The following is a 13,958-nucleotide window of genomic DNA, read 5'->3' as shown; positions in this document are numbered from 1 at the left end:
GCCAATTGTAAAACACCTCAAATTACTCATCAAATTAAGGGTCTAAATGTAAACAGACTTCAAAGCAAGAGCTGTTGTGTATTTGATGAAATATAAGTCCTAGAATTCGATCAGATATAGTTGGTTCATAAATGTGATACTTTGAGATACAGTTTGGATAGACATTTACACATCATAGATATCATCGCGATACATTACCTATAGAAACACTGGAATAAGCCAGCAAAATTTCTTAAAGAATCATTTCTGTGTTCTGTGATCAAAACTTCCCAGCAACAGTCCAATCAATCATTGCTTGTCATGTCAAAAATGTGAAACATCAAAACAACTCTTGGCAAAAATTCAAAATTACAGTGCAAGAAATGAACAGATCCAAAAAATATACAGACAAAGCAAAAAACATCCTAAAGAAACAATGCAAGAAGAAAACCAATAAGCTAGTTTACACAGATTACCCAAAAGTACCTCGAGGACATTGTCAGCCAGTATATGTACCTAGTGAGTAACTAGTGGGTTTTATACGATGATGACTAGTTTTGTGTATTTTTCAAGGAATTTTTGAGAATAATATTTGAATGGCATGAATGGCTATTGGAAGTCGTATGCCAATTGAGTATATATAATTTTGTCCCAGAGAATTGGATACTCGTATTGGATATTACAGGTCGATTCTTCATTGCACTTCTCTAATTTCAAAATACATTGAATCAATTTTACAACCATTTCATAGAGGAACTGGGGAATTCCTCCATATGAAGAATTGGCTCTGACAACTCGAACTAATGCAATCAATTTTGTTGCTTCGAATTTTGTTTTGAAATGAAACAAATAATGCTGCTTAGCCAAAATATTCCATCTTCTTTCGAAAGATCAAACGATTGAAATTAGGTTTGGAATATACGAGAGTCATTCGACTGTGGCACCATCTGTGTCCAATTGATTTAATTGAACAGCTATTGTTTTTTTTCCTTCGAAAAACAGTTATCAATTTTTGATCTCAAAACATTTCTAACCTCGAAGAAATCTGATGTCTTCTTCTCTTCTCAGGAATCTACAAACCATGCGGCACCAGGATACGCTACTGCACCGCCAAGGAGCTGAAGCTGATGACCGGACGGCGCATGTGCGAGTGCCCACGTCGAAGTAAAGCCTTCGAGATCGGCCGGTTCCTCATCAACACCCTCCGGAACATCGTCAAGGCTAGCACTATCGCCGGAGTTGCTTACGTCACCTACGACATGGGGTGGTGGGGAGTGCCCAAGGACACGCAGGACACGTTTGCCGGTCTGTGCGAGGCGATGCCCTGCAGGATAGACCCCTGCAAGTGTTACGACTACAAGGCGTCGACTAGGGAGTGCGAAGAGGCTATGGACCTCATGCAGGTAAGACCATTGAAGTATGGATGGAGATATTTTGTGTCTGATGTTTTATTGCGTTTTTATTTCTGAAGTTTCCTTTTTGTTCTCAATGTACATCTTCACGAAGAAGGTTCAAGAATGCACGGAAGCTGATAACATGATGTATTCTATTTGGTCTCTATTACCGAGAACTCAATTCATTCTGTGTCATATCTTGGACTTGTGCATGAGAAAGATATTTATCCTGTGGTTGGTGTTAATGATTTCACAGGTTGGTCATTCCGAGAGAATTGTAATTCATTGAGTTTTTCGGCGTGTCGGAATCACTTCATCAATGGTTAGCTTTTCATCTCGAATATACTGATAAACTTGAATATCTGAAATCCATGGCTGTAAATGTTTTGTGAGACTATCATTTCAAATTGACAATATCAACTAACGAATGCAATCTAATTGGTTCATAAAAGGTACACAGAGCCCTGTTCATCTACAGCATCGAATCTTGATATTTATGATTCATTATGAACTACTCAGAGATAATAGAACTTGTTATGTGTAAATTGAAAGGAAATATAATTTCTAAAGTTTTCACATAAAGAGTTGAATGCTCTCAACACCTTGCCCAGTAAGTCTCTGGTTTTACCAGAAAAAACACATTTATTATTGAAAATTCGAGTTTATTCGTCAACAGAGACACCTCAAAGAAGGGTACAGGTATTCCAACGCTCCTCAAATGTTTCAATAACTTTTCCCAACAAGCACTTGGGGCTAGATCTGGAGAATGAGTCGGAGGTCCTGCAGTTGGAAGCACAGTTCTTTCAATATGAACAAGCTTTACATCGATTCGTGAAAAGAGGTGCTGTCAATACACGAAACTGTATCAGATACACAAATTTCGACACACACCATTTGAAGGTTGGTGCTAACGAGATAAGAGAAAACCTCTAATGGTACACAGATGGTTCTGAAACCACGATAGCAGCTGGCACTGCAGTATTCGATGCTGGCACCGAGTGCTCAAGTGAGCATTTGGTGCCAGCATTGAATACTGCAGTGCCATCTGCTTACAACCTAACGTAAATACTTTAGGTGGTTGTTCAAGTGTCTTTCAGGCAGAATGGCATGTGTGGGAATGAATCTAGTAAGAAACTATCAGAAAGGTGATATAGCGATATATTCTGACAGTTAAGCTGCAATCAGAGCATTGAGCTTAGATATAATCGATTCTAGGATGTTATTGGAGTGCCGAAGAAAACTCAATGAAATAGGAAAGAATAACAAGGTCTGTTCAGCGTGGGATACCTATAATTCGGAAAAGTAAATGAAGAGGCCAACATACTAGCTAGAAAAAGAGCACAAATTCTCTTCAATGGCCTGAACCTTCAATACATGTACCTACAAGAAAGAGTTTTAGGAGAAAGAAAAACGAAAGAGGAATCATTCCAGATAGTTTTTTTGACACTTTTATATAGCAAATCTAAGAAGTATCTGGATCTCAGCAAGAATATGCTACATCTCCTAACTGGAATCCTAAAAGGGCATTGCCGTCTCAGGAAGCACCTCATGAGAATGAATCTAACAAAAAACGACGAGTGCAGATTCTATGGAGAGTAGGAAAAAACTCTTGGTTACCTGGTGACGGAAAGCCTCGCCATCGCTAGTTCACGTTAAAAATGCTTTGGGCAATTGACTTGTTGAGGTGAGGAAGTAACTTCCTTGAATCGATCCTCGAGTTCTTTAAAACCCTAGAACTGGATAATATGCTACCATAAGGTCGCAATGCAATGAAACTCTTTTTGTATCTAAAATCTCTTGTTTACGTTATTTGCAGACGATAGTTATGTAGGGATGGAGAATGATCCACTTAACTTTTTTGATCTTTTCCAGCTCATTAATTGCCTTTTATCATCTTCTATCTCAATAAGTCTTGTAGAATTCGAATTCTCACTCTTGTTTTCATTGAATCTTATCGTCCCTATAGTAATATTCTATTCATTAGTTTAAACGTTATGATCACATAATACAGCAAAACAATGTGACCACTTTACTTCAGTACTAATATAAATTTATTGTAATATCCAAATATGTTTAAAACTTTTCTTCTGGAAAAACAGGTAGTGAAGTATAAGAGGATATTTTATTCAAAAAACTTATATTATGATATAAAGTTACCTTTTATGGTAACGAGTAACAAGAAGTATTAACAATCTGACCACAGCATTCTTCATTCACACCGCCGTCCTAACACACACCTATGTCTCGTCTCCGACAATCCTCCTCATCGCAGGAGGCCTAGATTGAACCATAATATTGACAGAGACGTCCCTTGCTCTCCCCCTCCTCCCAATTCACCACCCTCTATTCCCCTACTACGTCGAGGGCCCTTTGTGCTCTCCGTCCCCGCGCGACAAAGCCCCGGTGCGTGTATGTGTTTATGCGAGGGCCCGTGTCAACAGCCCGGGGCGCCAACGGTGTAAGGGGGGCGCCTTTTTTATCTTTATCCGGTCGCTACGCAGTGGGCGAGAAGCGTCGGCACAGATTTTTCGGATAATCCTCGTCGGGTCACCGATCTGCCCGCGGAGGGGTGGCCCGAGGGTGGTTTTTCGAATTCGAGGGTACCTGTGGATCTGAGGGGGTGGGGGGTGAAGTCGTGGAGAAGGTAGCAACAGATGCTCCGGTGGTGGTGGGTGGCGTTTCTGCGATGGGTGGAGATACGTCTTTTAAGATGTGGTGTTGTCGGTTTTTCTCCTGAGATTTAACTCTGGGTCACAGAAGGAATATTCAAAGTTTTCTTGGACTGACTGCATCATGGCAGAAATTATAAACTTCTGTCGAATAATTTGCCTGTACTGGACAAGTTCAGATAAAAAAATTTTGTTTTCCTCACTAGTGGGTTTTTCACTCTAGATTTTGGCTACAGGTCTGATACGATACGAGTCTTCAAAGGCTTCCAAGACTGCCTTTTTAACTCTTATTCAATAATTCATCTGAGCTGGCGTTGAATAACTGTTTGAATCAGAACTTTCTCACTCTAAAAGTTCATATTTGAAATATTCTGTTCTGTACTAAAGGATTGTAATCAACAACTACGAAGTAAGAATTCATGGAATCAAAAAACTTCACAGACTATCTGAACTATAGTTGCTTCTGCTATGAAATGAAATAGAAGCTACAAGGGTGACACAGGTCATAAACCGAATAATTGGAGGTACTCATGACTCAAATTGACACCAGAAGTGTATCAGAAAATGATCCCAAATTACATATAGTTACAGATCTCTCACATCCGGGTGTACCGTAATGACATAAAACAACAGAACATCCAAAAAGGGCATAGAAGATATCATCGGATAAACTCTTCTGTGGGCTTGGACAAGGACATAATGAGGCAGCAGATCCGCAATGGTAACTTACGCAAGTGGAAAAATTATTGAAATTATCTCCAATAAGTTATTGTGTGACTGCTGTTACAGTTATGTAGGTATTAGTACCTTCTGTACCGCATGGGTCTGCCTGCAGATTGCATTAGCATATTTTTCAAATAGGACATAGAAATCACTGAATACCTAGGTGCTGGGAAGCACACTTTCAGGGAAACCATTTCTGAATCATCTCATTAAGTGATACTCAAGGCTTCCAATTAAGTTATAAGATTAGCCAATATGGTAGACGGTCTCCTTGGAATTGTCTGGCTGGGTATAAAACAGAAGATCGAGATAATCGCAGTTGTAGAGGCTGTCTTGAACTAATGATTCATACCCACTTGATTATTTCTGTGCATTTCTAGACTCTGCTGATCTGAAATAGTGGAATCGAATTTAGGATTGGAAAGAGAAATAACTTATTCTAGACATGCGACATTTTCCCATAGGAACCAGACCAAACCGATTCTTTTTTTTCAATCAATGGTGCCAATCCTGGCTGAACTGGCTTTTTGTGGTACATTGTTCTTTTACACAAGATTAGAGAGACTCAAACCAGCAAACAGGAATGTCATGAGTCTAGAAGGAAGACTCTCTCTTACCTTAGGAATAGGAATAGGTGTTGGATTTTCCAGGTATGTTGTCCTTTACTCAGTAAGGTAGGTACAGGCGAACAGAATATCTTCAGAAAGAGGCAACCAGTTAATCTCATTCGATTCGAATGTTTATCGAAGAGTAATCAAACTCTGCAGGCTCAGTTGTCCCCTCTCAAGGGCTCAGAGTTTTTTAAATTCAGGTTTAGGAGACGGCCTCCCGTTGAGATGCTTCGAAAGCCTGAAATTAAGAGGAAAATTCGCTATCCATTTCTGGTTATTTCGTAAAGAAGCCCCTGGCAGATGCAATTCAGATGGGAAGCACCACCTTCAGATTAACATAAGCTGATCAAGCTCCCCGTGTAGCTTATGTATCTGTCTCAACATTATTTGAAATTTCCATATGGGCTGGACACCAACTAACATCAAGGAACTGATCAATCCATTGATTTACTAAACTATGAATGCAACTAAGAGACTAAGCAATTTCCCTCGAGAGTTCCTGAAACCTTACCCCCATAGCCAAACGAAGCATCCAAAAGCCAAACACCTCTCGTTACCTTGACAAAAACTCACTTTTTTCTACCTCCGCATTCCGTTTATGTCATCATTAAACGGGACATTTGAAGACGAAGACGGCACACGGTAAGACCGAACCCTCTTCGACGAGGGTTGCCCATCAATATGCAAGACTACACGTCGCGTCGAAGGGTCGAGATAAAAATCGCGACCGACGAATATACGTCCAAACTTATCATTATTCGCTTTGGCTTCGCAGTTCCCGGATCCCTGGTTTTTTTTTGTCGCGTATATACGCAGTTTTTGTGTCGCGATGCCATTTCCTGTGAACTTCGCTCGACCGTGTAAAGGGGTCAGAGTCGTGTGTGTTTGTTTCTTCGGACGCGGGCTTTCGGACGGAGAGGGAATTCGTGTTATCGTTACTGATCGAGAGCGTCCCGTTGTGTGTTTTTAGGGACCGACAACGTTGGCGACGTTGTCCAGCGAGTGGTATATGTATTGGGGGAATTCGACGGATTTCGATCTAATGCTGGGTGACTTGTTTTCAGTGTGATTATTTCATTGAACATTTCTTTACAGTTCTAAGAACCAATCAAATTTTGTCATTTCGTGTCATATGAAACAATTCCACACAATATTATAAGACTAAATATTGTTGTTCTAATTGTTGGCACATATCCTACTCAAGGACAATCAGAAAGTGCACAAAAATGTAAATTCCGAGCTCACGATCGCAACATAGAAAATAATTATCAATAAAAACTGTCTAACTGTGGAATTGAAATCACCTTCCTTAGATAGCACCGCACAAATTCTATACTTCTGCGCTTTTCGTTCCATGTGAAAATACCATATGTGCAAAAGGTTATTCTGATATCTTTTGAAATAAATTTTTTCATCGATGAATCATTGGATAATATATCGTCACCTTCACCAGTTTGCAACAGTTTATGACAACTATCGTAGATTTACCTATTATCTAAAGAATATCATCAATACATATCTATTATTTGGTCACTTGATTATAGTAAAGTGGTTCATGAAGGATATAGTATATATTCTTCATCCTTCATGAACTACCTTACTTTACAAGTGACAAAATAATAGAATTTGATCACATCATGAGCTTGGTACAAACATACAAATTTCATTAGATGTATTCCACTATTAATATTTGAGGTCGTCTCGACTGATGTAGCTGAACACAGTTTCAAGGAGCTATCGTACTCCTCTTTTGAGCTGTACTCACTTCTATACCAGCTATAGCTCGTCTTCCAGTTCTAGAATTCTTATGAATTTCAGTAGCTGGGTTGACTTTTCTCGTCCGAACCATTTTTTGTGGTTGCAATCAAGATCAGTATTTTCTTCCTCCACTTCTTAAAATATGCACTCGACAAATTCTGATAACTATCTTCTCATCATGTGCTTCTTGAGGTGGAATTGCATGTAATAACAGGAATCATGTTGTGATTTTATGTTCAGCATTGAAGTATTTCCTTTTCGATTTCATTTTCTCTCGAAAATTTATAGATGCATTTACCTTCACCACAAAAAGGTATTGGTTTCTTTTTTTCTTTTGATTCCCGAGTGACCAATAACCAAGACTGAAAAGAACTCAATTATTTTTGCATAATTCACGATAGTGGGTTCTCGACGAATGTTATTGAGTCGTGAATCTTGTGAAGGGATTTCCGATAAGAGGTTTCATTTCGAAAAACCTCTCGATATCTGGGTAGCTTTTGAAGCAGTCATATTTGGACTACTTCCATTTGCCTGCACACTCTTTCGAAAAGGTTAAAAAATCTATGCAAAATGCAAATGACCCGATATTTTTTATCCACGGTGTGTATAATATATTCATCCCCTTCATCAGTAAAATACCTAAATAATGTAGCACATTTCTCCTTTCCAGATCAACCCAGTCGACCCTTGCGCATGCGATAACCCCATCCCAGTCGACATGGAAAGATGCTGCTACAAGATGAAGCAAGTATGGAACCACACAGTCATCTTCGTGTTCGAGGGCATCGCCAACGCTCCAGACAACATGATCAACTTTGTGGTGCGCAAGTGGAAGGAGTTCATGCACATGGAGTGCGACCCCTGTCGCCCGATGAGGTTGGAGGATTCGGAGTGGCCGGCCACAGAGTGCGATTTGAAGGACGACTACGACGAGAGGTACGCAGGGGAGATGGAGGACTACTGCCAGGAGACCCTGGACGAGCTCAAGGCGTACCTAGCGCCGGAGGAGGAGACTCCGGATCCACCACCCTGTGGTTATTGAGTCCTTTCGTTCGTTGTTCTCGAGTTACTGATGGAAGTTAATAAAAGTTTAAATAGTGATTTGTTTTTTTTTTTTTGGGGTAGAGAGGTAAGCAGACTCTCTGTGTTGTTTCCAGGTGGCTGCGCTACTGGTGACAGTAAAGGGTTGCCTTTCTCCGTAAATCACTTAGACAAAAAGTCCTCCATATGATATAGTGATTAATCAAAATCAGAAAGAGGCACAGGTATTGGGGTATATTGGCGTAAAACGAGGACCTCTATCCCTGGGAAGTGAGTCTTCTATCTTGCAAATTGAGACACTAGCTTTATATACTTGCGCCCAAGAGTGTCTCGAAAGAATTCTCAAAGAGGCGCGTATTTACATTTATTTATTCATTTATTCACATCACTACGGATAGCCAGGGGGTCTCTACTAACATGGAAGTGCCGTAATGAAGTGTGATTTTTTAGAGCTATATAACTTCAAATTGCGATAAAACAACGATGGATTATTCGATTGACATGAATTTTATTTATCCACAAGATAATCTTGTGGCATTACATTTTAAATATGATTTCTGGAATATGACCGCCACGGCTGGCTCAGATGTAGTTCAATCTGGACGTCCAATTTTCGATGACTTTTTCCAACATTTGTCGCCGTATATCGTTAATGACAAGACGAATGTTGTCTTCCAAATGGTCAAGGGTTTGTGGCTTATCCGCATAGACCAATGACTTTACATAGCCCCACAGAAAGTAGTCTAGTGGTGTTAAATCACAAGATCTTGGAGGCCAATTCACAGGTCCAAAACGTGAAATTAGGCGGTCATCAAACGTGTCTTTCAATAAATCGATTGTGGCACTAGCTGTGTGACATGTTGCGCCGTCTTGTTGGAACCACAGCTCCTGGACATCATGGTTGTTCAATTTAGGAATGAAAAAGTTAGTAATCATGGCTCTATACCAATCACCATTGACTGTAACGTTCTGGCCATCATCGTTTTTGAAGAACCAGCCCATAAAGCGCAGCAAACAGTCAGTTTTTCTGGATGTAACGGTGTTTCGACATACACTTGAGGATTAGCTTCACTCCAAATGCGGTAGTTTTGTTTGTTGACGTAGCCATTCAACCAGAAGTGCGCTTCATCGCTGAACAAAATAAAATGGACGTAGAGCGCGATACGTATTCCGCACAGAACCATTATTTTCGAACTAAAATTGCACTATTTGCAAGCGTTGTTCGGGCGTGAGTCTATTCATGATGAATTGCCAAACCAAACTGAGAATAAATCACTTGACAGCTGTTAAATTGGTCGCCATCTTGAACAATAATGCAAACTTAAAGTTATATACCTCGAAAAAAAAAACACCCGTTATAATGGAAAGTTAGAGATTGACTGGACTTGCTCTGTTGAATATTTATTATGATATGAATTCGATATTGAGAATGTATTAGATATCCTAGACACATCTGAATATTTGAAATAATTTTTTGTATTATCTTTATTATTTGCTTCAACTTTCAGTTCAATCTTCGAATTATAAAATAAATTTTTCGCATTAAATTTGATTATTTTATACCACCGATAGCCTACAGCCGATGTCATCTCAAATGTACTTTTTTTAACATCAAAGTAAAACCTCTTATTGAAAAACCCTCCAAAAAGATAAAAATATCATATTTTGTCCACAAATTATGGCGCAAATTTTATCAGTCAAGACAAAAAGTAAACCTCAATAACACCCAATTTTTCCAACCTTTTACAGAGATATAAACGATACCCCATTCCCCAGTACAGGAAACGAAAGTTTGGAGAAAAGAAGGGGAAAAGCAAGACCGCAAAAGTTCTCAAACTGATTCTCCCGTAAGACCTCCAACCCTGTATAGAAATTTACATTGCGGTTTGGGTGATAAGGGTCCGGTCGTAAATTAAGGGTAAAAATCCGTTCGTAAAAGTTCTGCACAGATCGGGTGTTTGTTCAACACCAGGAGGTTACGAGCGCTCTTCCGGTTAGGGAAACAGGCGCCTGAATATCGAATGAGAAGCAAAACATTACCGGGAAGAGCTCTTCAGGACGATGGGGCGTACTTGCCCCTTCTCCGTTTATTCTTCGTCTAGGATCTTGGGGTGTGATTGTACGGACTTGCTTTGTTGGTCTTTGAAACCCTTCGGGCGTTCTATGTCAACTACACTTTGTTCGATGTTGGTCATAGATAAACTTGTAATGTGTGATCTCGTTTAGAATGGATAAGGTTCTGCTATTAAAAGCTCAATGATTTACTGCCAGACAGATTCGCATGAATTTCTAGAGTTTGCAATTTTTAAGTACGTCATTTTTAATGAACATTTCATCTCTAAAAAAGTCTGCAAATGATTGAATTGAAAATTTCTGCATGTTTTTTTGAATTCTCGATCTTTAGACGAGATTATTATAACGGGTGTTTTTTTCGAGGTATATAACTTTAAGTTGGCATTACTGTTCAAGATGGCATTCGATTTAACAGCTGTCAAGTGATTTATTTTCAGTAAGATGCATAGAATACCTGGTGTGTTTACTGATTCGATTTTGTTTCAGACTTTTTGAGAGACCCACCTGTTGCTTTGGTGGTGTGCTTCACCAGAGTGCTGTAAGGTGGCGCTCTTTAAAATTTTTCGAATTCCCGCATCTGCCTGGTGCCGTTTAAAAAGGAAATACTGATTTTAGACACTGCAAACATTCACAATAAATTACAATTCAGTTCATATCGAATTTTTACTCAAATGAATGGAATATAATGACAGACCATAGAATATAAAATATTATTGTTCTATACTCAAAGTTCACGACAAGAGCGTAGAAATAGGGGGATACTAGGGGTAATTACGCGGTGCTCCTGAATTGGAGATACAAATGAAAATGACAGATTTCCGGATCATTTTAAGAAAAAAAGTCCTATAGCATGAGTCCCCAAACATTTTGTTTTGAGATACATGTGTTGAAGTTCAAGTTATTTTCTCGTATAACCTTCCCTTCACAAGATATTTAATATGAATTGGCCATAGATATTCCAGTTTAAAGTTTTCACTATGTGATATGCTAATTTTGAATGCAAATCTACAGGGTGATATATTTTCTGGAAGGATGCCTGCTTCCTTCCTCCAAAACTATATTTTGGTGAATGGCTGTTAGTTTAGAAAAATGTAGAAAAAAAACTCTGGTCCAGTACTATACTTTTTGGTTTGTTATAGTTTTGTCGTATCTGCTATCGATTTCGAGAAAAATCTCTAGTAATCCTCAGGAAAATCCAAATTATTATGAAGATCCAGCTAGTAAGCTCTAATGAATGCATTAATTATAAGTTTTGGTATTTATTTACCTAATCTGTAGCGAAGATTAATAAATATTTGATAAACTGTAGGACACACTAGAAACAATCTGTATATTGAAAGCAAAGCCTTTGTGGGCTCATATTCATGAAACTTTTTTTTCTCAAAATTATCCAAGTAATTTCTCATTTTCCTTCGTAACTCTTATTTAAGAACAAGGTAAGCACAACTGAATTAGTAACAACAAAAATTATTTCGAGAAATTTGGTTCAAACTTCATTATCAAACTTCATTTTCTAACATTACAGATATGAATAAAAGTTGTCGTCAAAAATTTTTTTTCGATTATCCTTCCCCAAGAAAAAAAAGATCTACGCCCTTGTTTCACAAGAGTCGAGAAATGACAAATGTAAACGATCTATGCGCCATCTGAAAAGCCCGCGATCCCTCGAAATCAAGTAGGTATAAATCCGAAAAATCTCCCGTTTTGTCTGAAAGTTTTACAGCTATAAGTAGACACACCAGGTATTCTATGCATCTTAATTTTCAGCTTGGTTTGGCAATTCACCATAGATAGACTCACGCCTGAACAACGCTTACAAATAGTGCAATTTTATTTCGAAAATAATAGTTCTGTGCGGAATACGTATCGCGCACTACGTCCATTTTATTATGTGTAGCGACGAAGCGCACTTCTGGTTGAATGGCCACGTCAACAAACGAAACTACCGCATTTGGAGTGAAGCTAAGCCTCAAGTGTATGTCAAAACACCGTTACATCCAGAAAAACTGACTGTTTGGTGCGCTTTATGGGCTGGTGGAATCATTGATCCGTACTTCTTCAAAAACGATGATGGCCAGAACGTTACAGTCAATGGTGATCGGTATAGAGCCATGATTACTAACTTTTTCATTCCTGAATTGAACAACCATGTTGTCCAGGAGCTACGGTTCCAACAAGACGGCGCAACATGTCACACAGCTCGTGCCACGATCGGTTTATTGAAAGACACGTTCGATGACCGCCTTATTTCACGTTTTGGACCTGTGAATTGGCCTCCAAGATCTTGTGATTTAACACCGCTAGACTACTTTATGTGAGGCTATGTTAAGTCATTGGTCTATGTGGATAAGCCACAAACCTTTGACCATTCCCGATATACGGCCACAAATGTTGGAAAAAGTCATCGAAAATTGGGCGTCCAAATTGGACTACATCCGAGCCAGCCGTGGCTGTCATATGCCAGAAATCATATTTGAAATGTAATGCCATAAGATTATCTTGCGGACAAATAAAATTCATTCCAATCGCATAATCCATCGTTGTTTTATTGCAGTTTAAAGTTCTATAGCTTTAAAAAAACACCCTTCATTTACCTAATTCAAATTTTTAGTTATCTTATAATGTTTACCGACGCCATAGGCGTCTCAACAGTTCTCCTTCTCTTCCCCTCCAATCCCAAAGCGGAATAACTTCAGCTACCGACAAGGAATACAACAGCGGCGACAAATATCAACAGCAGTTTCACAAATTTATAGGTCCGCATCTAAATTGCAAATGCATCCAGAGTTTCGCCAAACTGGTCGTAAATAAACGGATCGACGTTGCTCCTACGGAGGATAAATTGAGAACTATGGCCGAATCTTGCCGGTAATCATTATCCTTACGAACAATAACATCCTGCGACACCTCTTGGCGTGTTACGTCGAAGCCATTGTTCCGTCTGCCATCTAACTGCCAGCCTGTTTGAGGGAACCGCATAATACTTAACATATTGCACCCGGCAACGTCGCAATATCAGTGCACCCTTGTAATTAACATTGTTTGCAGTCGGTGCGGAAACTTAATTTAGTGGACAGGGATGTGTCATGTTGGACAAAAGGCGAGTACAATGTTATTTTCAAGATACTGCAGCAATATAACAGGTAATTTTTAAGCAGAATGAGAAGTTTCAATGGTTGTTGTCTATGGTTTGACAGTTGAGAATGTCAAACAAGCAGAGAAATGTTCGTACCGAAGACAATATTACTGCTGTAGCGCGACTGTTGAAGAAGACGTCCTAATGTCGATACGTCGCCGTTCTCAACTTATTGGACTTTGTCCTTTGTCTACTTGGAAAATTTTACGTAAGGAGCTTGGCTTGTATTAAAGCCAAATGATCATCGTTTAAGTTGTATTTTTGCTGATTGGCCAGTTTGAAAACGGTCAAAGATGAACATTTTTACCGGAGAATTGTGTTTAGTGATAAAGCTCATTTATGGTTAAATGGATTCGTCGATAAGCGGAAGTGCAGAATATGTGGCAAAAAGAATCCTCGAGCCATTAACTTTAGGGTGTTTTTTTCGAGGTATATAACTTTGAGTTGGCATTACTGTTCAAGATGACGATCGATTCAACAGCTGTCAAGGGATTTATTCTCAATTTGGTTTGGCAATTCATCATGAATAGACTCACGTCTCAACAACGCTTGCAAATAGTGCAATTTCATTTCG

The 13,958-nt window shown here is 39.1% G+C and overlaps 1 protein-coding gene across 1 annotated transcript; it reads left to right on the top strand.

The window, feature by feature from the left end:
- The first annotated feature begins 276 nt into the window (after nt 1-276).
- Nucleotides 277-8,235, top strand: LOC123681286. The gene is made up of 3 exons (XM_045619605.1): nt 277-498; nt 1,048-1,382; nt 7,805-8,235. Exons 1-3 carry the CDS (start codon nt 363-365, stop codon nt 8,174-8,176), a joined length of 843 nt encoding a protein of 280 aa, XP_045475561.1. The 5' UTR covers nt 277-362; the 3' UTR covers nt 8,177-8,235.
- Nucleotides 8,236-13,958: the final 5,723 nt, after the last annotated feature.

The sequence above is a fragment of the Harmonia axyridis genome, chromosome 1 (assembly GCF_914767665.1).
Source record: "Harmonia axyridis chromosome 1, icHarAxyr1.1, whole genome shotgun sequence".
In the NCBI taxonomy this organism is placed as follows: Eukaryota; Metazoa; Arthropoda; class Insecta; order Coleoptera; family Coccinellidae; genus Harmonia; species Harmonia axyridis.
Note: the sequence above shows the minus strand (reverse complement) of the source record. Positions and strands in the feature narration are given on the sequence as shown.